Source organism: Apus apus, chromosome 8 (genome assembly GCF_020740795.1).
Source record: "Apus apus isolate bApuApu2 chromosome 8, bApuApu2.pri.cur, whole genome shotgun sequence".
In the NCBI taxonomy this organism is placed as follows: Eukaryota; Metazoa; Chordata; class Aves; order Apodiformes; family Apodidae; genus Apus; species Apus apus.
Window position 1 is genome coordinate 17,993,138 of NC_067289.1, and position 22,280 is coordinate 18,015,417.

At 42.5% G+C, this 22,280-nt stretch overlaps 1 protein-coding gene across 14 annotated transcripts in view; it reads left to right on the top strand.

The window, feature by feature from the left end:
• Positions 1–22,280, top strand: part of MCF2L2 (MCF.2 cell line derived transforming sequence-like 2) — a 169,320-nt gene that overhangs the window by 142,424 nt on the left and 4,616 nt on the right. For 6 of the 14 annotated variants that reach the window (XM_051626403.1, XM_051626400.1, XM_051626405.1 and 3 more), the window contains 9 exons: positions 2,164–2,236; positions 6,002–6,111; positions 9,955–10,050; positions 13,845–13,934; positions 15,967–16,038; positions 17,794–17,880; positions 20,136–20,254; positions 20,804–20,916; positions 21,892–21,995. In XM_051626403.1, the coding sequence (XP_051482363.1) occupies positions 2,164–2,236; positions 6,002–6,111; positions 9,955–10,050; positions 13,845–13,934; positions 15,967–16,038; positions 17,794–17,880; positions 20,136–20,254; positions 20,804–20,916; positions 21,892–21,995 (864 nt within the window). The remainder of the gene's footprint in view (positions 1–2,163; positions 2,237–6,001; positions 6,112–9,954; positions 10,051–13,844; positions 13,935–15,966; positions 16,039–17,793; positions 17,881–20,135; positions 20,255–20,803; positions 20,917–21,891; positions 21,996–22,280) is intronic. The other 8 variants (XM_051626402.1, XM_051626406.1, XM_051626411.1 and 5 more) reach the window with 8 other exon arrangements.

The following is a 22,280-nucleotide window of genomic DNA, read 5'->3' on the forward strand; positions in this document are numbered from 1 at the left end:
TGTCTGAGGTAGAGACCTGTGCTTTAACTTTAGAGGTCACCTTTATTTTAATTATCTGTTTCACAAAGACGATTAGTTCTTGCAACCTCCTTAAGTGGAAGGAAACAACTAAGCACGTTAGCCTCAGCGATTTAATCCAACCCACAGTAATATATGTATTTACAATGCTTACTAATCAGATCTTCTATTATTCTTCATCCTTTCTCCTTTTTATTCCAAATTTCACTGTGGTCAGTTCAGCAGGAACTGCTGAGGGAAGAACTCAAGATTCTCAGCAGTGCAGTTTCAGGACCTGATCTAGGGACTCTCTGATATGGTTTGCAATATGTACTTCTGAAATACAAAAGCTGGCTTTACTTAGGCTACCACACAAGAGAAGAGTATTTTATGGAGAAAATGTGTTTAACAGGCTCGAGTGCTTAACCATCTATGTGCATTTCTAGGCAAAGAAAATGAAGCTTGTATGTCACCCAGATGAGCACTGGTGAAATCTTTCTAGCATACAAGATCTCTATGCTAGAGTTACTATGCATTGTCCAGAGAAAACTATGCAGGAACCAAGACAAAGTTTAAAAAACATTTATTCTTTTATAGTCTTCATTATTTTTTCTTAACATCATAAGACCCTAGAGTATTTCAGGTGTCAGGGGATCTCTGGACATTGTAGTCCAATGTCCTGCCCAGAGCAGGGTCAGTTGTTGGTCTAACCCAGTTACTCAAGATTTTATCTAGTCTAGAGAACACCCAAGAATTACTTTCATCCTACTCTATGAGCAAACTCAAGCTTCCCTTCATTGTGAATCCAGCAGAACAACAGCCAGAGGGCAGAAATTGTATCTTAGATGCTATTGCAACTCTTCCCTTTGCCTGTTCCCAAATGATCACATGAATAAAAGCCTTTATTACGACATTGATGGCAGGAAGCAAATGCTTTGTCTTGTGAATTTAAACAGTTGTTTCTATTCCAAATGACTCATGAAAGAAGAGGCCTTAATTCGTGCTTAATTCAAAACTGGATATTTCTCCAACTGTGCATTGTAATGAGAGAAGGAATAGGGAGATGTTTTTCTGGGCTGTTTTTAATGGCTGTCATTAGGAGTTGCACAGGGACTTGGAATGTTGTAAGGAACCAGCTGAGATGAATGAATGAGTAAAGGACAAAGTAGGTGGACAAAGGTATGTGATAATTAGTTTAACATATGGGTCATCAAGAGTACAAACAGTGTATATGCAACCCCTATGGAATAGTATGATGACCATGGAATACTAGGAAGGCTTTGGGTAACACCTTGAGTCGATCCCAAAGGACATAATTGTCTCTTGCAGGCAAAGGAATGATAGATGCAGTTTAAGTGGTTTGTGCAAGGCTCTGAATCAGTTGCCAAAATTAGGAATAGAGTTACTTCCAACTCCTTACTCAAAGTGCTTCTTTCTCCCTGCATTCCCACCCACAAAAGACTTTAATCTTTCAGTGCTGCCCCTGCCTCTTTGTCCGCCTTTCATTTCATCTTCTTCTGGAGTGCAATAGCCCAAGCATCTCAGCAATCTGAGAAGGGACCTTCTTCTGTTGCCTCCTCACTTCCTAGTGTCAGACTCTCCTGGCCCTAAAAATTGGGTTGTCAGCATCTTTTTAATCATGTTTCTCCACTCAGCAGTTACTGGACAAATGAATCTGTTGCTACCCCACAGCTATGCAAGAAGAGTGAATAAATGCCACCTAAGTAACATTTTACTGTTGCTGTTTGTCCAGGATACTGAGCAAAAAGCATCTTTCAGAGGATGAGGATGTAGTCTGCTAGATGGCTGTGTGTGCATGTGCTGCTAAATCCAGGAAAAGCTGTGGGCCACAGAAGTGGTATTTTATTCTGGGAAAAATGCCACAATGTCCATTCTCTAGATTCAAGTTGAGCAGTGAGCTAGGAGGTGGTACAAAAGAAAGAGAAGGTGGTAAGGGAAGAAATAACTTTAAAAATATGGGCAGAAGAGCTGTTTGAGCAAAGTTTTTAGGCTTTGAGATCACCATGTGCTTTCTCTTCGAGTTTGAGCACTTCATTTTGGTTGCAGCAGCAGTTAAAATCTCTCCTCTCTTCTTTGTCTCTCTCTCTTTCCTAAATAAGGGAGCAACTTACATAATTTGGAGCAATTTCTTTTTTTCTTTAACAGAAGCAAGTCAACTGCACCAAAGAATCACTGAGAGTGTGTATCATGCACCAATGGATTCCTCCAATGCAAGCAGGTAACTGCAGTTATCATGGCATACCAGGGCCATGCTTTGTCTTGCCTTTGTGCTTTTGCAGTGCATAAATTCTTAGTTTTCTGTGCTTAGCTTCATGGGTAAAAAGTTCCTTTATTCTCTTAAAATTCTTTAAAGACATGTAAATAAATCTAAAAGTTTTGCTCATGGGGAAACTAAATATCACAATGCAGAATTCATTTCAAAGATAATTTGTTTTTCCAGAAGAACCATATGCTCCAGATTAACTCAAGTTTAGACAAAATGCATTGGAACATTTCCAGGATGTTAAATGGAGCTGTCAGCAAAGTTTTGTAATGACTCAATTGTCTGGCAAGTTTAATCCAAGTTGGCATGGAATATCACTGTCAAATTTTAGCAGGATCAACCAAACCAAGAGATCCCAGGTAACACAGCCAGCCTTTGAGGGTTGTACAACTCGATGCAAGACATTTTAAACTGATGCAGTGCTGTTAATCTTGCACCATATTTTCTCTAGGCTTGGTTACATTTGCTTTGTTTAAGGTTGAAGCTGAAAAGGTTTAAGAATTAAAATCTTTCAGCAAAACCACCTTGGGGGTAGGAGAAAATTATTCCAGTAAAATATGAAATGCGATCAGAAAAATGTTTCAAATCAAGCCAGACGTATGTCCCTCTCATAAGGCTCTTAAAGTGAGAATTTTCAGAGCACAATTATAAAATATCTAAACAGAAAATTAATTAACTCAAGGAAGAAAGGCCATGTGATTAGCTGTTTGTCCTGGAGTGGATTAAACAGAAGGATCAAAAGGAAGTGCTTGCTGTCCCCACTCTGCCGGCTGTGCCAGAGAAGAAGTTGGATGCTTCTGCTCCCAATGCTGGGTTTTTATAGGGGTAGGAAGAGTATGGTAAGTCTTCATGAAAGAACAACACTCTGAGCTTTCATGAATGGAACAAAGTTCAGAGTGTCCTATTGGCTATTGTAAGCAGAGGCCAACTTGACCCTTTGTAATATGTGTCTCAGAGAGAAGCAAGGACAGAGGAATTGCAGCACAAGGTGGCTTTGCACCAGGTGACATAAAAGAGTGGGTTCACAATTCCTCAGACTGTGGAACCTCTTCTGCAGCCTGTTTTGGGATGCTGGGCGGAGGAAAGGAGAGGAGGGAAGAAGCTGGACTTAGTGATAGCTACCCATATGGGCATAGTCTGTGTTTATGACTTGAGACTAAGCAGCCCCAGTTGCGAAAGGTGCTGTAGGTAAGCCAGTGATAGATAATACTAGCTAAAGAGCAACCAGCATCATCAGTGCTCTGCCAATGGTTGGAGGCTAATTAATTATGGAGATTTTATCTAACTAATAGGCAGCCCCTCCTAGGTTGCCCATGTGTGACACTATTGGGAACTGTCAAACCTGTACTGTGACATTGGGGAAATCTGTTTGCAGAACACTCTCCCCTCCCCCAGCCATATCTCTTCAATGAAAAGATGTTCCCTTCCCTTTTTTTGGTGTCATTGCAGCACTTGGGCCTGCAATTCCATGAGATAGATAAGGCAGGACTGGGCTGATGCAGGACTGGAGCTGAGGTATCTGCAAGAGACAGCTTAAAGCTAGTGCCCTTAATACAGAGGGCTATTGAATGCCAATCTATTTAAATTCTCTCTCTGTAAATTCTTCCCCAAAGTTTCAGTGTTTAATCCTAAAATGAAATGCCCCCTGGTATCTGTTCCTGCTGTATCTCACTCTCAAGGGATGGCCACTGCATTTCAGTGATAATGAAATTATCCCTTTGTATTGTTTCCTAATCTGTTTAAACATATGAAACTTGAATAGGCTATTGTTCTAACTGCTTAACTATCTGCTTTCTTGGAAATGATTGTTTCAGTCATACATCCATGTAAAAATATCCTGTGCACATAGATATGCACAACCACTTGGTGTTTTACTGCAGATGCTGTTTTAGAGAAGCTTGTATGTTTTCTTCGTGTCTCTCACAGCTGTAAATCCTTAACTCTGTCAGCTGCATGTTCCACAGTTATCTCAGCCTAGCTGAGAAAAAAGAATAAGGAAATGTGAGTGTGCTTTGGATTTGTTCCCATATTTATGTTGAGCCCCATTTTGTACCTGACATTGGGCTGCAAAATCACATTTTGATTTAGTACAGGAAGTAACAGAGACCTCTGAAGTTCCATCAGAAACAGGTCAGAGGTTCAAATTCAAAGCAATGAGTCTCAGGCTGCCTTATAGTTGTAAAAGGTACTCACAGATCTCTGGTGTTCCAAATGTTTTGAAGCTTTTAATGATATCTTGGACCTTCCCTTGCAACACTCACTCCCTGTGAGTGTTATGTATAACAGTTCACATGTTAATGTTAAACAGCAGTGAAAGTCTTCTTCAGATATGTTAACAACAAGCAGAACCAGAGGGATGATATTGGCCCACTATTAAACAGGAGAGGTGAACTAGTTACCAACAATGCTGAAAAAGTAGAGGTCCTCAACAGCTTCTTTACCTCTGTCTTTACCAGTGCTGTTGGGTCCCAAGCCATAGGAACAAAAATCCAGGTTGATGCAGACACCGACCTACTGTCAGTGAAGGAAAGGTTGGTGTGTCAACTATTACAGGAGCTTAACCTGTATAAATCAATGGGTCCAGATGCCATCCACACTAAGGTGTTGAGAGAGCTGGCTGATGTTGTTGCAAAGCTCCTCTGCATAATCTTTGGGAAGTCTTGGAGATCAGGAGATGTCCCTGAAGGCTGAAGGAAGGCTAATGTCACCCCTTTCTATACGAAGGGTTCCAAGGAGGACCCAGGTAATTACAGACCCATTAGCCTCACTTCAGTCCCTGGGAAAGTCATGGAGCAAATTCTCCTGGGGACTGTCACAAGTCAATTGAAGCATGTGATTGGGAAAAGCCAACATGGATTTACCAGGGGCAAATTGGGCTTGACAATTCTATGACAAAGTAACCTGCTTGCTTGATGCAGAGTGAGCGATGAATGTCATCTACCTCGACTTCTCCAAGGCCTTTGATACAGTCCCTCACAGCCTCCTCCTGGAGAAACATACTTGTTACAGCCTTGAAAAGTGTTCTGTGCAGTGGGTGGGGAATTGGCTGACAGACCATACCCAGAGGGTGACAGTAAATAGTTCCTCCTCCAACTGGCAACTGGTCACAAGTGGGGTCCTCCAGGGGTCCATATCTGGCCCAATGCTGTTTAACATCTTCCTAAGTGACCTGGATGTTGGGATCAAGAGCACCCTGATGAAGTTTGCTGATGACACCAAGATGAGTGGAGAGGTTGACACTCCAGAAGGGAGAGCCACCCTCCAGGATGACCTAGAGAGATTGGAGGAGTGGGCTAGCAGGAACCTTACAAGGTTCAGTGGGGATAAGTGTAGAGTCTTGCACCTGGGAACACAAAACCCAAGAGTGCAGTTCAGACTGGGACCCACCTGGCTGGAGAGCAGCCCTATGGAAAGGAACCTGGGGGTCTTGGTGGGTAACAGGCTCAACATGAGTGAACAGTGTGCTGCAGCAGCACAAAAGCTTCTCAAGGATAAGCACATCCCTTACTGTCTGGTGTGGAAAGGAGGCAGGGGCTAGAATGGCTTTTTCCACAATATGTGCCTGCACAGATGGAGACTTCCATGGTGCACAGAATTTTAATACCTGCCCTTTATTCCTTAGGCTTCTATATCTGAGGGTAAAAAATAATCCTTAGTGCTCAGTGCTTTGTTAGGCATTAAGCAGGAATGTAACTATTTTTGTATTTCTCTTGTCCAAAGGTATAGCAGGAAGTCATCCAGTATATATGAAAACAAATCCGAGACATCAAATGTGGAAGCATCTAACAACAAAAACAGGAATTCCAGTCCCAGCGCCAGACAAAAGAGAGGTAGGAGTTCTGAGAGATTTGTGCTTCCAAAGGTTAATACTTCTATTCTCGTACACTTATTTCTGGAGTTGGATGAGTATATTTAAATGTATGTTGTTTAAAACTAACATACAGCTACAAAGCTGAATGGCTGTACCATGAAACTTCCTGAACACCAAAAAGCATTGCCAGCTTAGGATTTTTAGAGTTTGAGTTTTGATGCATTACAGTGCTCTTTATACAATTGTGTTTATTGAAAGTAGAATTTGGGGGGCAATAGTATGCATATTTTAACCCTTATATCCTGGCTAAGTTGGTTTCTAGCCATATTTAATTTTAAGATTGTCTATGGACTTTGCTAACTGATTTCCTTGCTTTATGTCAGAGATTCTTTTCCCTTCTTTATGTACAGGTTCCACTTTAGTGTAAATAAACACATGTGGTCACAGAAAATCCCTCCATTATTTGAGGGCATAAATACAACAGATATATTCTGTGCAATGTAGGTTACAATGAACACTAAAGCAAAACTGGATTTCATCTGGCAGTAGCAGAAACAGAAAATCTTTCAACATCACTCTCTTTTAGGTAGTATTTTAAAATATTAACTACTTTTAAAATAATATTTTTTTAAAAAATAATTAATTGCAAGGTCTTAAGAGATGAGTGTCCAAACCAGCCTTCAAATCACAGCAGGGCCCTTTATAAACAGAGATGGTAAAAAAAAGTGGAATGTTTGTCTTTGAAAAATGGGTTATTCACCAACGTATTTGTCCTTGAAATACATTTTCATTCTGGGCAGAAAGTTATGGATTCTTCATTTCTAAAATCCAGTGATGAAAACTTGTTTCCGTAAAATTGTCTTTTTTTTTTAAGATGAACTTTTAAAAAACTAAGTTACCAAGCAGCCTTTCACTTGAAATTTCTGAACCTCCTTAAAATATTCCCAGCACAATTACTGATGTTTTCTAACCGGTTGAGCTTACAGAAGAGTGTGGGAAGTGGGATCGCCCTATATGCTGATTTTCATTCTTCTGCTTTCTGTTTTCCCATGAGCAGCTCCCCAGGGGCTGTCGCTGCAATTCCTGCCAGCTCCGCCGGGACCCCGCTCATCCTCCGGGGATGCGGCGGCTCCTGCGGGGCCGGGCAGTGGGTCCTTCGCCGGGCGGCGGGTCGGGCGGGCACACCGAGCCAACGGGACAGCCCCGCTGCCCGGCACCCACCACCCCGCCTCTGCAGGGCCCTGCCCAGCCGGCTCCTGCTGCCGGGAGGGCTGTGCCGGGCTGCAGGAGCCCGCGGCTCTGCCGAATCTGCCCCTTTCGTGCCACCTACTGACTGTAATCCTCTCCAAATCGCTGCTGTTGCTGTGAACGCAGAATATTTTAAAATACCGTTTCCTTTCTCTAGAACAGGGGGGAGGCACTGCTGGCAAACTAGTTCAGTTTCTGTATTCATACGGATAAGTACCCGTGTCTGAGTTATCCACATTTAAACCAGTGTTTGTTGTGGACCCGATGGGTAGATTCACTGACTTGAAACTAAAATCTTGAAGGGTCCTACAGGAACTTCTGGGGACCACCTGGGGCAGGGCAGTTAAATTAGCAAAGCAGGGTCAGCTGAAGCAAGCTAAACAAGGCCATGCCCAGTTGGGTTCTGAATTAGCTCCAGGGGTAGTGACTCCACAGCTGCCTTGGGACACAGTCCCAGCCTTTAAACACCTTCACAGTAAAAAAAAAAAAAAGTTTTTTCCTATTTTAAAATGGAATTTCCTGTATTTCAATTTGTGCTCATTGCCTCTCTCATCCTGACCCCAGGCTCCACTGTAAAGCATCTGGCTTCATCTTTACTTGATGAGATCCCCTTGAGCCTTTTCTTGCCAGGCTGATGAATCCCAGGCTCTCTCACTTTCTCCTCATGTCAGCTACTACAATCCCTTCATCATCTTCATGGTCTTTCACTATATTCACTCAAATATGTCCATGTCTCTCTTGCACTGGGGAGCCCAGGAGAGGACACAGCACTCTAGGTGTGACACTTGTGCTGAGTAGGGGGGAAGCATCACCACCCTGGACCTGCTGGCAAGGCCCTGCCTAATGCAGCCCATAATACTGTTGGTTGTCTTTGCCACAAGTGTGCATTGCAGGCTCATGTTCAACTGCTTGCCCATCAGGATCCAGTCTTTATTATGTTTGGAAAAGGTTTCCAGGATTATTTGAAACACCTGCAGAATGAAGGAATTGGTTTGAAATAACTCAGGTGGAGACAAGATGTCATTAGAGACCAGTGTGTAATGCTGGCCAGTGCTGGGAAGATGTGGGGACTGGTGGAATCCTAAGGGTCCCTCAGTGAAGTGGTATAATTGCATAGGTGAAGAACTAGATTATACACCTTCCCCCTATACACATGCACTGTTTTACTTGTTGCATGACTTTGTGGTAATGAAATACTGTGGATTTTCTTGGTCTACACAAAGTAAATATTTTAGATACCAGTTTCTGGATTCTTCATGAGCTGCAGTATCTTTACAAAGATTGCGGGAGGCAGGAAATGGCTCTCAGGCCAACACAGGCAGTCTGAAAGCCAAAAATGTTTCCCAGTGTATCTGTGTGCAGCCCAACAGCTGAAACTGCTGCTCAGGAGCAGTTCCTCACCAGATGCACCTGCTTGCCCCAAAGCTGTCATCAGCTCAGCAGCTGGAAGGAGCTGAACCACACCAACGTAATACTTCTCTACTGCTAACATCTGTTCATCTCACACCCACCTATGCATACAGGCACCTTGGATCCTGGATTATCTTTGCTGCAAATCAGGAAGTGATGGGATGTACTTTCCTTTGGAAGAACATCTTGTCTGTCTGTCTGCTTGTCTGTCAAGTGTGGATTCACTGTCTCTTCATGTTCTCTTTATACTTCTGCTCTTCATTTGTGGCTCTAATGATTTTTCACTTGGCAGTGTATGAAAACAAGAGGAAAAAGGTAGTGGCTAAATCGTAAAGCACAGAACCAGGTGGCCAACACATGGCTTTTCTCCTACTCCTTTGCCATAAAACTTCTGCGTGCTACCTGCCCACACAAAGAAAGAGGCAGATGCAGAATTTGGCAGGAATGCATGGATGTAGGGGTTTGATCTAGGTCCACCTCTTTTCTGCAATGCAAGTAACTGAGTAGCTTTCAAAGCCAGAGTCTCAGGACCTAAATCAATCTGGGACTTAACTCTATAAAGGTGACTGTTAGGTAGCATGGCTGGCTCACCCATGTAGGAGCTTGGCAAGTAAGCTTTGCTGGCATGGCACTCCTTGCATCCCAGCAAATGCGTGACCATGTGCCAGCTTTGGAGGCTTTAGAAAGACTTCATCAGGTAAGGCTGAGTGTATCAACAGGCCTGATGATGACAGACTCTGGATAGCAGAAGTGGGACCCCTTGCAACACTTGCTGTCTGCACGTCCTGCACTGCAAAGCTTCTTCTCTTAATTCTCCCTACAGCCTTCCTGTTCCAACCACAATGATGGTTTTTTTTTTTAAAGTAAAAGGCACTAGATCCTTTTCAATGAGCTTGCTGCTAAACTGTATTTTCCTTTGATGAGAGCTATATCCCTTCACATGTTTTTGTTTGGTTTTTTGTTGTTTCCATTAAAACTTAGTGAGCCAAACTCAACGCTGGGGCTCTGTTTGGCTCAGCTGGTTTGACCACCCTGACCTCATGCCACCTTTCTAATTGATTAGCTCTTGCTGAGGCTTGAACTAAATCAAATTTATTTGCTTATTTCTTTTTAGTTGTCATCCAGTGCTAACCTTTCCTTTCCCTTAAGCTGAACAGCTTACCCTTCCTTCCTTATTTCTCTTCCCTCTCCCTCTCTCTCCTAGTTGATGCTTCCACCAGCCTTAACCTTGAGCGCACAGCGCTTTCTAGAAAGCGATTCACATTGCAAGGTCTTTCCAACCGCAGAGCTCCACCCAAAGGTAAAATCACACCACGCAGCATTTGGTCTCTGGCCATCTGTCTCCTACACTCCCACAATGGTCTGTCCATCCCATAGTGCCATCCATCACTATTCCCTAAAGTGCTGCTGCATCTCACCAAAAAGCTCCTGTCTGATGCACACATGTGGCTCCTCTTCTCAAAGAAGCTGTTACCAAAAATTGCTACCACAGCAGAGCTGGCAAGGCAACCTTTGAGGTGACTGGTTGGGACTTTTACTGGTGCACAGTGCAAATAACATTCATTTCTAGTTTACTCAAGGGCCAAAGTGTGAACTTGTTTTAAACCACCAGCCTAACTTCTTTCAGGGAAGAATATAATCTCTGTGTTGTGCTACACAAGGATTTCATGTGTTAAATTGTTCACTGGTTGGATCTCTCTGGTTTTTTTTCAAATGTTGCTTGGCCATGGCCTGGTGGTTACTCTGGGGGACTGGGATTCAGAAGATCTGGGACTTACTGCCAGTTTACTTAATTGCTATGGAACACTGTAAAATAGTGTGTTCTGAGTCTTTGTGCATAAGTGTTTAGCAGACACTTAGTATCCACAAGTAGAGATCACTGCATGTTCCTGTAGTGGCTGTTCCAGGAAGAGACTTCAGAGGAAAAAAAAAAAGTGAATAGAAATTAAATTGAATTACTATTTATAATCACTCTCTGAAAATATAATGTAATTACTCTATTGTTATTTACATTCCCTCTGTGAGAGAAAGGATAAGTGTTCAGTGCTAGAGAGGGTGAGCATCAAAGAAGGAAGAAGCAAAATGAAAGAATAAAAAGAGAGAAGCATTATAAAGTAGATGAGAACACACCAGGAGGCAGTGCAGCCATAAGACACTGGCTTCAAGGTTAAGGCTGCACTTGGTAATAAGATTCAAGATGGACAAATCAGTTCAATGTTCAGAATACAAAAAAGGGAGTGCTTTTCAGATCCTGTGACTTGGGGAAATTGATAACAAAATACAGATTTCAGAAATGCAGGAAAATGCTGAATTTTGGGCTAGTTTGGATCTACAGTTCTGGTTTGGGCCTCTTCTGCTGTTTTATCTGAATTTTTTTTGTCATGTGAAATGTCTTGCTTTGTATTCAGTGTTCAAGAGAGCAAAGCACAGATCAGAAGAGCTCCTATCCCCTAAGCTGGAGGCACTCTCAGCTCAAAGACTTGCTGGGTCTGGCTACTTGAGAGTCCTATGAAACACCTCCATTACCCAATGTCCCATTTCACTTTGTTGTGCTGTTCAGTTGCTAATCTGCTACTGATCTAGAAACCAGTTGGCAAATAGCCTGGATGACTGGCAGAGCGTGGTCATTTCTCCAGGCAGTGACAAGGCAAAGCTGTGCTAGCTCTGTATGGACTGGCTGTTCAGGCAGGGCAGAAGCTGTAAGAAGGTAACAGGGAAGTTACTGCAATAAATTTGTCCTGCTCTTGACTCCTTTGTCTAAGGATTCATTACTGACCATGGCAGGAGGTGGCATACTGAGCTGAGCATCCTTTGCTTCAGACCCACTGTGTCTGTTCATTTCCAGAACACGTGTAAGAGAAGGGTTAAACAAAAAAAATAACAAGATTAACTAGGGGGAAAACAAGATTTCTTGATGGATTGTCAACTGGCAGTAGAGCAAGGATGCTCAGAGCGCCGCTGAACTGTCTGCCCAGGCTGGATATGATGGGGTAGAAATATTGTACATAAGCACTTTGGTGTTTTGGCCAAAGAAATGCTGATGTCTGGAGGAGAAACTTAGCCAACCTGCACTCCATCAATGCAGAGACCCCCAAGGCAGCCATAGCAGAACCAGCACCAGACTGTGTGAAAGCCTTGTAGCACTCTGCATCTCCCCCACCCCTGGGTCAGCCATAGCTGTCCTAGTTTGCAGAGCCAAGCTCATGTTCCTTGGAGCTGGCAGAGGGTTTCCAAGAGCTGCATGATGTGGTGTAAAGGTAGCCCAACACCATAATTACAAAGTTAATTTTTCTTTGTATTTTAATGAGGACAGTTACAGCAGCCTAAATGTGGAGCCCATTCCATTGTGATTGTTATCCAGAGCAGTTTAACCTCTCATTTTCCTCAACCTTTTAAGAGGTGTGAATGAGGAGGTACTTGAATGCCTGTGCTTTTAAGGAAGTGCATCTTTTTACAGTAGCCAATCTACAGTTAAAGTGGCACTGGGATTTTTAGGGAGCTAATATGGTTTCCTGATGTTTTGGCATGATAAAAGATTATAGAAATTGCAGTTCAAGCAGTCCTGCTAATTTCTGCTCCACTGGAAACATATAGTGTATGTGACATTTACTAGGCAGACATATGGAAAAAACAAAGTAAAACAAAGTGTTGTGTGACTGAACATTAAAATAAGGAAATGTGAAGATGAGGGATGGGAAAAAGAATTTTAAGATCTCTGGCAAGGAAGTCTTCATAGTAGTATAGTTCCACAGAGGATATCTAAACCTGAAATGTAAATTCACCTGAAACTTATTTTATTCTAGGGCTGTAAGCCATTTACTCATGGAAGCAAAACAGAAAAAGAGAAAAAAAGGCAGATGTAGTAAGAGAAAGAAGACAATGGGAATAGGAAGGTCCCTCTGCCATCTGGGATAAGATTCAACAAAGCATATAAGCAAAGAGCTATGTGTGATATGATTCTTCAGCTACCCCAGGAAATTTTTCTGTGAAAATAGAACTGATTCATTTTTACCTAAATATTTATTTGGTATTTTCAAATAGGAAAACATGAAAATCATAGACAAATATGAAAACCTTCAACAAAATACTTAAAGCAATTTCTAATACAATTTTCAGCTGAGGCTGTATCCTGGTAAAGTGTTCAAGGATCTCACTGAAGCTCAGTTATGAAGCGTGTCAATAGCTCTGCTCATGTCTCAATGGAAATGCTCACTTGAGTCATGCAGCACATGTGCTTTGAGTGTTTTCAGCATAACAGACTAAAAAGTTATCCTGAATTTTTTGTAAGTAAGCAACTTTTTGTTCGAAATGGTGCTGCTGTATTTTGTGCAAGAAGTAGACTGATGCGCTTGTAGATGTGTAGACATGATCACTTAAGAGCCGCATAATGACCTTAATGTGTTTTGAAACATCATGTGCTCTCTGAAGGTAGCCAACTGTTGGTCCATTTATACTTCTGATCTGTTTATGAAATATTTTGACTCAAAAATGCTACTGACATCTCACAGTGAAATCTGAGGAAGTTGTGTCTTCATTCCTGAGTGGACTTGGAGAAAAGGCAGGAACCTGATTGTCTGTTGCCTCCACTTTCTCCAAGCTGATTTGGATGGAGGCTCAGAGAATGTTTTCAGGTATTCATACAGTTAACGTCTAGAAATGTCAAATATGAACTCCAAACCATTCATGTTTGGTTTTCAGTGTATTTCAGGACACTCATGACAGAACAAGAAGTTCAGTGTCTAAAATGATCCAAACCTCATCTGTAGACACACACACCATTCTAACCATCATGCTCATCTCTCTGTGTTTTGTAGCTGTACTTAGACACTAGTTGGTTGCTAAAATATCAATAGGCATAAGACTCCTTTCTGGAGTATTCAAATTGGTGCAATTGGAATTGCTTTGAAAATGTGTTCATATAAACCCTTTCCTGTGCTTTTCACTTTGCTGAGGGCATTTTCCCTGGCTGTTTTAGAGGAGCAACCTACCTTCTATTTACCCTTTTTCAGCTGCTGCTTTGCTTTGGACATCTTTTACCCTCAGTGCTTATTAACCTCTAATCCTGCCCTGCATTGCATCTGTCTGTTCTCCCAGATCCAGAATCTAAGGAAAGAGAAGTTACCCGTCGCTTTTCCCTAGCCTCCTCCATCAGCACCACAGTTAATGCTTCTGCTGTGACCAAAGGTACTGTCATGCTGCTTGCTTAGCTACCCTTCTCCTTTCCTGCTGGCACATTTACTGCCAAATGCTATTCACAGAGTGAGTACATCAGGCTCAATTTTTATAAATGCAGGAAGTTCCAGTAGAAGAGTCAGTTCCAGAATAAGTTCTGCAGCAAGGCAGGCTGAGGCATTTTGAATGTATATCAAGGTGTGCTGCCAGCATATATGGTGACTCCTCCCAGTTTCTCCATAATAGACTTCACAGAGTGGTGCTGGTTTCCATGGGAAATGGATTGATTTTTACTTGATGTGAGATTAGGTTTCCAGCTTCTTGCTCATTTGGTTTAACTGAAATTCAATAGAAATTATTTCTCCATTTCCTTAAAGCTGTTTAGGAATTTTGCTTTGCGTAGCAGACGTCAGATGGTTAGAAAGCCAAAATGGAGTAGCAATAGCTGCCATTATTGAGTATATTTATAATAACCAAAATTTTCATTAGCAATTATGATTGTAAGGAAATTGTCAGATGTGTAGAGGAGCGAGGTGCCCAGAATGCATTGAACTCTACACAGTTCTGGAAGTTTTATTTTTGAGCTGTAATTATTTTGAGAAAAGGCACTTTTACAACATTTACTGGAAGCTACTGAATTAATGCCTGCATTTAAACTCAAAAGCAACCCATGCATTTGGGCAAGTTGGCTGTGTTGAAAATCAGAAAGATTGTCGGCACCTATGCCTGCATGTCACAGTTTCTGTTGAGAACAGAACAGATGGTCTTACACGGAGGTCTAAATGTGATGTCTTCTGGCAGTTCCTGCAATGGAGGAGCTGATTTGCAGGGCAATTCACAAACTAAAATAGAAGGAAAGATGGCAGAATTCATTTGTATAAATGTTTTTTTTGTCAGGGAGAAGGTTGCACAGTATTTAGTGCATTCTAAATAGTTGTGAAGGATATGAACTGTGCAATGAAGCTGTCATGAAATGAGTGTGGTGAGGTTATTGGCAGAGGAAGGATGTGAGACATCCTTCCTATAAATGTTTCCTTGCCAAGCTCTTTAGACAGTAATATGAAAACATCACCACCTGGCAATGATGGGCATACCACAGGTGAAGAGGTTCATAAAGATTTCTGTCCTCAGCAGCAGCTTCAGAAATACATGATCAGTTTCTAGGTTATGGGAAGACTGAATTATTTTCTATTTATTTCCTAAACTGAGGAATAGAAAGCAGCATGGATGTAGAAAGTGAGTGGGCAACCATGGTTTATTCTTCAGTGTGGTTTATGGAAGAGAGTGTGAATTACAGTGAAATTCAACTTTATTAAAGTTTCATATAAAAAAAATCCTGTCCTGGGATCCTGTGCATCACAAGACTCTTGAGAATTTTTTGGAATGCTGAGAAAACTGCTTTCGTAATGATTTTGAAAGCTAGAAAACAAAATCAGTGCTTTTCAATTGAGTGCTTTATTTACAGCATCTGCTTTAAGAAAATATTTCAGGTGACAGAAGAACTGAAGCCTGAGTCTTGTCTCAGCATTAGCCAAATGCAGATCTAGCCAGGGTGTGTGGATCATCCCAGTGAATGCACTCAAAGCACACTGCTGGGTGCTGATCCTCCTCATCACCAGTGCTCCACTTGTGGGGTCAGGGCACAGGAGGGGCACTGTGTGTGGACCTGTGATGGATGCCCTTCACTTCCGTGGGGCGTAGGTGTTGGGTTTTGTGGGCTCTTCCCTGCCAGCCGTGTGGGTGGGAAGATGATGGTGAGTCTGCCTGTGGAAGTGCCACCTCCTGGACAAGAGGGAAAGAAAACATCTGTGAAACCTGATGGGGGAAGCAGATGCAGTTACTATGTCTTATGTGTTTTGCAAAGAGGGCTCTGTTTCCTATCCATATCACAGAAGTGTTTATCTTCACCACTTAGAATTTAGAGGTTGGTCATTCTTCTGGGTGAAATAGAAAGTATTAGGCAGCTAGTGTTTCCAGGTAATGGAAAAGCAAGTTTATGTTTTAACAGTATTTACAGCCTTGTGACTCTGCAAACTTCACACAGGTCCCCTTGTTCCTGCAGTTAAAGTCAAGAGACATGAAATAAAGAGTGACCCAACTCCCCTGGGGTTTGAAGGTATGAGTATTTTGATCCTGCATGGAAACCTGCTTGGCAATTTTTCTATATTATTCACTGAATTCACATCTCATCACTGCTGGCAGGTGACACTGGAGTTGTTTAGGGGCTTGGTGTCAGTTTATCTGTTTAAGTGTAATAAGCACAGCTTGTCACCCCCTTGCCTGTCCCCTGCACTCATGTTATATTTACCAACTTTCATCTAGGGATGGGCCTAAATGAAACTCCTAATTCTCTACCTGTTTTGGGAAGTAATGCTCTAGACTGTGATCTGGATCTGACTTTTCTGCCTGGCTTCCACCCCACTCCACAGAGTGCAGCAGCAGGGTGTCAAGGCATCACTGTTCCCCTTCACCTGCAGTCTGGCCATTTGCATCCTTCTTCGCTTATTAGTGTCTTTATCTAATAAGAGCAGCAGGAGCCATCTGCATGAAGGCTACAGAACAGGCTAGACTGTGCATTACTCTTCATGTAAGGTGCAGTGTTTCATTTCAGCCAAGCAGAATTTCCACCTGTTTGTTGCAGCAGATTCATCCAATTACTGTTGAAAAAATACCAAAGGGTTAAACAGGGAAGTTATTCCCCAGCCAATGGAAAGATCTCCAGCTTCCACTGTCATCTTTGCCCCTTTACATGAGCATTTGCCAGGGCACATTGCAGTGTGGGCACAAGCAGTCAGGTACCCCTGCTGCAGGACAGGGAGGAGAGAGATATAAGCCAAGGAATCCTGTCTTAGGATTGTGTTGCTCTGTATAAAACCTTGGCAGAAAGGGCAGGTGGCCAGATCAGTGATGGAACTGGAGACATATCAGGGCTATCTCCTGTGTCACTCTCAGCAGGAGACTGGAACAGGGAGGTTGGAAGAAAAAATTCAGAGACAGCAAAGGAAATAGTTTTCCTGTTTGCAGAATATTTCCTTCTGCCAGTGACTCCTGGCATTATGTTTGGAATCATCCTGGTACCCAGCACCAGAAAATCCCAAACTCTGCTTTTTATACCTCCCTCACTGACAGATACCTCTGAGCTCAGCATGCCAGCTGGCTGCAGGGGCATGGGAATTCCAAGGTATAAGTATTATCCATAGGATAGAGCTGAGTTGATCCTCAGTGGTTAAAAACACGGTCTTCCTGCACAACATCCCTCACCAGAATTAGTTCCTTTAATTAGGAAACAATTAACATTATAATCCCTTTACCAGAAGATTCTGCTGCTGTTGCCAGGGCTCTAGCAGAGTTAATAATGCAAAGGATTTAATGTACTTAGATAAAAACTTTCCCCTGCAAAACTGTGTTGCATTCATCAAGAATAAAATCATTAATTTCTGGCTGGGAAGAAGAGCCTCCCTGGTCCCCTTTCATTGCTGTAAGGGTGGGCATCAAAGCCATATACCATCACCTTCAGAATTATTTGAAATGCTGCAAGGAAAATATGTTCAAAATGGGTAAGGAAACTGGAACGAAATAGAACACTGCACTGGCTACCCAGCTATCCTTTTCCTTAATTAACATCAATATTTCTGTTTGATTCATTTGGCTGTTCTCTGTCCTTCTCAGACTTACAGTTTTTCTGTGGAATGCTGCTGTCTTTTCACTCATTTGTGCTGGTCGTGTGTCTCCTCTTTTATAACTGTTGGACCACAGTCCACCTGTTTGTTAAAGAGACTTCCAGTTGCAGAGGTGATTCAGGAACTCACTTTGTACTGGTTGTCTGGTCACTATTTCACCTTGAAGACACAAACTGTACTTCCTGTCACAGATGCTTTTGAGAACACCATATTGGCCCAGACTAAATGTAATACCGGTTCCACCATGAGACCTGTACCTAGATCTGCCTCACAGACAGGTAAACAAAATTAAACCATATATCATCTCAATTTGAGAGTGTAATGTATATTCCTGATAACATTTATTCTCTTTAGCTTAAAGAGATTTTTATCTTTTTTTAATGAACATTATTTCCCATGAAAGCAATGAAAGAACAAGCTTGGATCACTAGCAGGTAGAGAAACAATGTCGCAGATCCTGGTTTTCTGTAGGTCAAGCACAGCTGAAAATATTTTTAATAGATGTCAGAGAGCTCATAATTTGATCTGTGTGATTTTATAGCTTGAATGAAGTCTGTAAAGCTTAGACTATTTTTTAGTCTCTGAAATTAGAGTAGCAATTTGTATGGAAGAGGAAGGCTGATGCATGTATGTGTAAGGAATCTGTGCTGTTTAGATTTCTGCCTTGGATGCTTTCTACAAATAAATGGCAAAATATCACTGCAGCTTTGTCTAAGGGGGAAGAGGGTTATCTTTTTTGTTTGGTTCTTGTAGCCCAGCCTGTGAGTTTGAACTGAAATTGCTGTAGCATTTTGAAACTCATTAGCATCAATGTATTCTTATACATTTAGACAGTTGCTAGTATTTTGCTGGTGTGATTCATCTGATGCAGAATATGGAGTTCAGTTCTATATCCTGCCTGGTCTGCAATTGAAATTGTGTCTTATGTTTCAAATACCTGTTGGTGTAGAACTTGGCAGGGACACTCACAGCCCAACACAACACTTGAACGCACAATTCAGAGGCTGGTTTACACCTTGAAAAGTAAGGATGACCTTATGGCGCTGGTTCTAACCCTAACCATAGTTGTAGGGTTGTAACTGAGGATGCTGCTCTGGTGGATGAGGGTCATGGTCCCTCTTATAACTGAATTGCAGTGGTGGGAACAGTCACAGCCACCATGTGACAGGAGGGAGGAGAAGGGGCTGCAAAGCTGCATGACCACGTTGCACCAACCAGTGCCTGCAGCAGGCTGATGTGCATGGGGAGGAATTAAATTGATTAATAAACCTATTTCTCCCAGATCAGATCACTTTTCTGTTTACATCTTGAACTGCCTGGCTCAGGTTTTGTATTGTCTCAGGCCAGGTTTTGCTGTGGGTTGTTAGTGCTGGGTTATGTATAAACCCACTGCATGAGTATCTGGCTCTGAGCCTTGTTGCCAGAGCACTGCTGACTGAGAGCAGTGGCCCTAAGGCTCTAAGTAACTTGATTTAGCATCTCCTCAACCCAAGTCCCTGTGAATCAGGTAATGCCCAGCAGGTACATGGCATAGGAAACCCCTGATGATTTGACTGACTCCATTCAGCTTGTATCTGTCAGGGCTGCAGAATCCCTTGGTAGATGCAAGGTCTCTTTCCTCCTAGCTGGGCTGTAGTCACCCCTGTAATAAAAGGGACAGGCATCAAGTGTGAAGGACAGTGCAGATGATGATTGCCATCAGTGCAGAAGAGGCTGAGTTACTTTTCCATCATGCCTGAGGCAGGCAGGTCCCCTAAGGCTCAGCCTGAATTTCCCTCAGGACACATCTCTGGGCATGCCTTTGTAGGTAAAGAGACTGACTGTTATGCTTGGGCTGGAAATCTCTCATTTAGTCCCTCCCACTGGGCTGGGGTGATTTTCAGTGCAAATCATGCAATAAGACTGCCAACAGCAGAAATATTTGTGAGATCTCCTCTACCTACCACCGAAGTCTGGATGTTTTTGTACCTTGTTTACTCTGTCCCTTCCCTGCACTTCCAGCCTGCTCCAGGGTATAGTCTTGTAAGTTGCTCAGGTGCTAATATTACCTTGAAGTGCAATGGAGAGAAGAAGACAACAAATATTAAATTACTTTGGACTTCAATTTCTAGATAAACCTGTGGAGGTAAGTTGGACACTGAATGAGCATGACCTTCTGACAGTCATATCACCAAAAGTTATCCTTTGCTACAGCGCTTGTGCTGCAGAAATGCTCCTGGTCCTTGCTTTCTGAACCTCCTGAAATGAAGGGATTTAGGAATGCTAAACTCTCAAGGTATTGATGGGCATGCACACCGTGGCCACACAGTCTGCTCTCCCACAATGACAGCAAGCAGTACAGGTTTTTAGACACACAGAATAATGGCTGCTATGTAATTTTTGGCAAAATCAGGAAACAAGTTGCAAAAAGATACATGCAAGTGAGTAAGTGGAATAGTGGGAAGTGAACTGTGACATGGATTTTTAAAAGACTGAGTTTGAAAGAGGCTAATGACTGATAGCTAACTCTTTTTGGTTTATCTCCTTTGAAAAGGTTGGCCCAGCAGACAAATGCCATCTCTAGACACATTTGAGGATTTTGAAGCCATCCCCTCCAGCACAGATGAACTCTCCAACTCTTCTGACTTGGAAGAAGAGACCAACCCTAACAATGTAATTCCTTTCACAACTTGCACTGCCCTTTCCCAGTGCAACCTCATCTTCTCTAAAGGTCATGATTTAACCTGCAAAGGTTTAGTTTATACTACCTTTAAATTCACGGATGGATGGGAATACAGAAGATGGCAATTTGACCTGGGTATTAGGAGATTATTAGGAGATTATTGCAAGACTATTTTGTTGACCAGGACCATAAAAAGTCACCCCTACTGTTAGAAAATTGCAGGAAAACTCAGCCTTTAAAAAAGCAGTTTCAGGTTTTTCCAGATAACTTAACCTGGTGTCACAAACCCAATTCCTATGTCAGAATCATGACTGGCTGGTTAATTCTAAAACCTGAATGCACAGTAGAGTTCTGTCCTAAGTTTGAATGATATTTAAACTGGGCATGATAAAAGGAATAAAAGGTGACACAATTCTCTTCAGCAAAAGTTTCTGCCAGCTTGAATTGCCTAAACCAGTATTTAACTAAACTTGCTCTCTCTTGCACAGTGTTCTTTCATCCATACTGACTGTATTTCTGGTGCATTGTTTTATTTTTAGGGGACTAATCTTTTTCGGGTAGAAGGCAGTTTTGACAGCTGCTTCCCAGATTCTCTCACACTTGAGGATGGAGATTTAGTGCAGTTTGTACAGGAAGGAGAGAATGGCCAATGGTAAGTACAGCAGATAGAATTTGACAGGTAGAACAGCCGTGACCTCCTGGAAAATATGCAGAAGAATGTCAAAGCCTCTTCAAAATCAATCCAAATCCACCCACCCCATTGATGGCAACGTGAAAGAGGCAATGAGAACATACAAGCAGCTTTGGTTAATTCCACCTGTTTGGCTTTCATCCCAAATGCTTGTGACATGAGGCTTAAGAGGACAGAGTTTGAATAAAGGAAACAGAGGGGAATATTTAGGCTTTTGACACCTTCTAGCCAGAAGAACAACTGTTGGAGGCAGCACCCTTCCATAGAACACATCAGTAAAATCCCCATGCCTTCCTCTGAGCTGCAGCAGTGAACCAGAGAGCAGTTTTAGCCCTGAAGGCTCAGTTATAAGACGTGATTGACCAAGTGGAATGAATGTGGCCCCTTGAGCTCACATATGTTTTAGTGTATTTATTCTCTCTTGCTGACAAGTGAGTGTTAGGAACAGGCCTGGCTGGACATCTGAATTCTCCTTCCATGGGTGATTTGGAGGCAGAAAATGTGATCTCCATGAAGTGCCTGTGCACTCAGAGCCTTCACTCGGAGCTGGCATGCAGCTCAGATGGGAGCAAGTCCCATTAGGTGAAGTAGGTGGGAAGTGCAGTAAACCCATCCACCCCAGATGGTATTTACAGCAAGGGGGATGGACAATAGGAAATAATAATTTTCTCCAGCTCTGAATTTGTCCCAGGATCTGAGACACAGGCCAAGGCCACTGCTTCCTTGTCACACAGTCTGCTTGGAAGTGAATTTTATCTGGGATATTGGGTCACCATCTGAGTCTGCAGAAACTTAGCCACTGGCTACCTGTGGGACTGCCCTGGGTGCTCTACCTTCTTCCACAGTTTAGGAAATAGCTGCCTAACATGCAGCTCTAAAACAGAACCCAGGGAAGGAGAATGTAGGGAAATTCACTAACTGCCCTCTGAATTTCAGGTTAGTGAAGAAACTGGTTTCTGAGAAAAGTGACTGGGTTCCTTCCAGTATATTGCAGCCAGCAGAGGGGGACAATAACAACATAATTAAGAGCAACAATGCAGGTAATAGAGAAAATGTGTTATTGGCATTTAATTTATTTATTTATTAATACTAGAAAAAGATGTGATAAAAAAGGGTGTGATAGACAGTGCACTTCCTGTATTAAAACACTCAGCCTGAATGCATGTTTGTGTTGCAGCCTCTGGTGAAGCAGCTGAGCCAGCCTGGAATGTGCTGCCGTGGGTGTCAGAGCTAGCTGGGCACATTGACTTACCTTGACATGCTTTAATTGCTTTCCCCTTCCTGGGCAGAACCTGAATCTCCCAGCCAGCTCCTGTGGCTGCCAG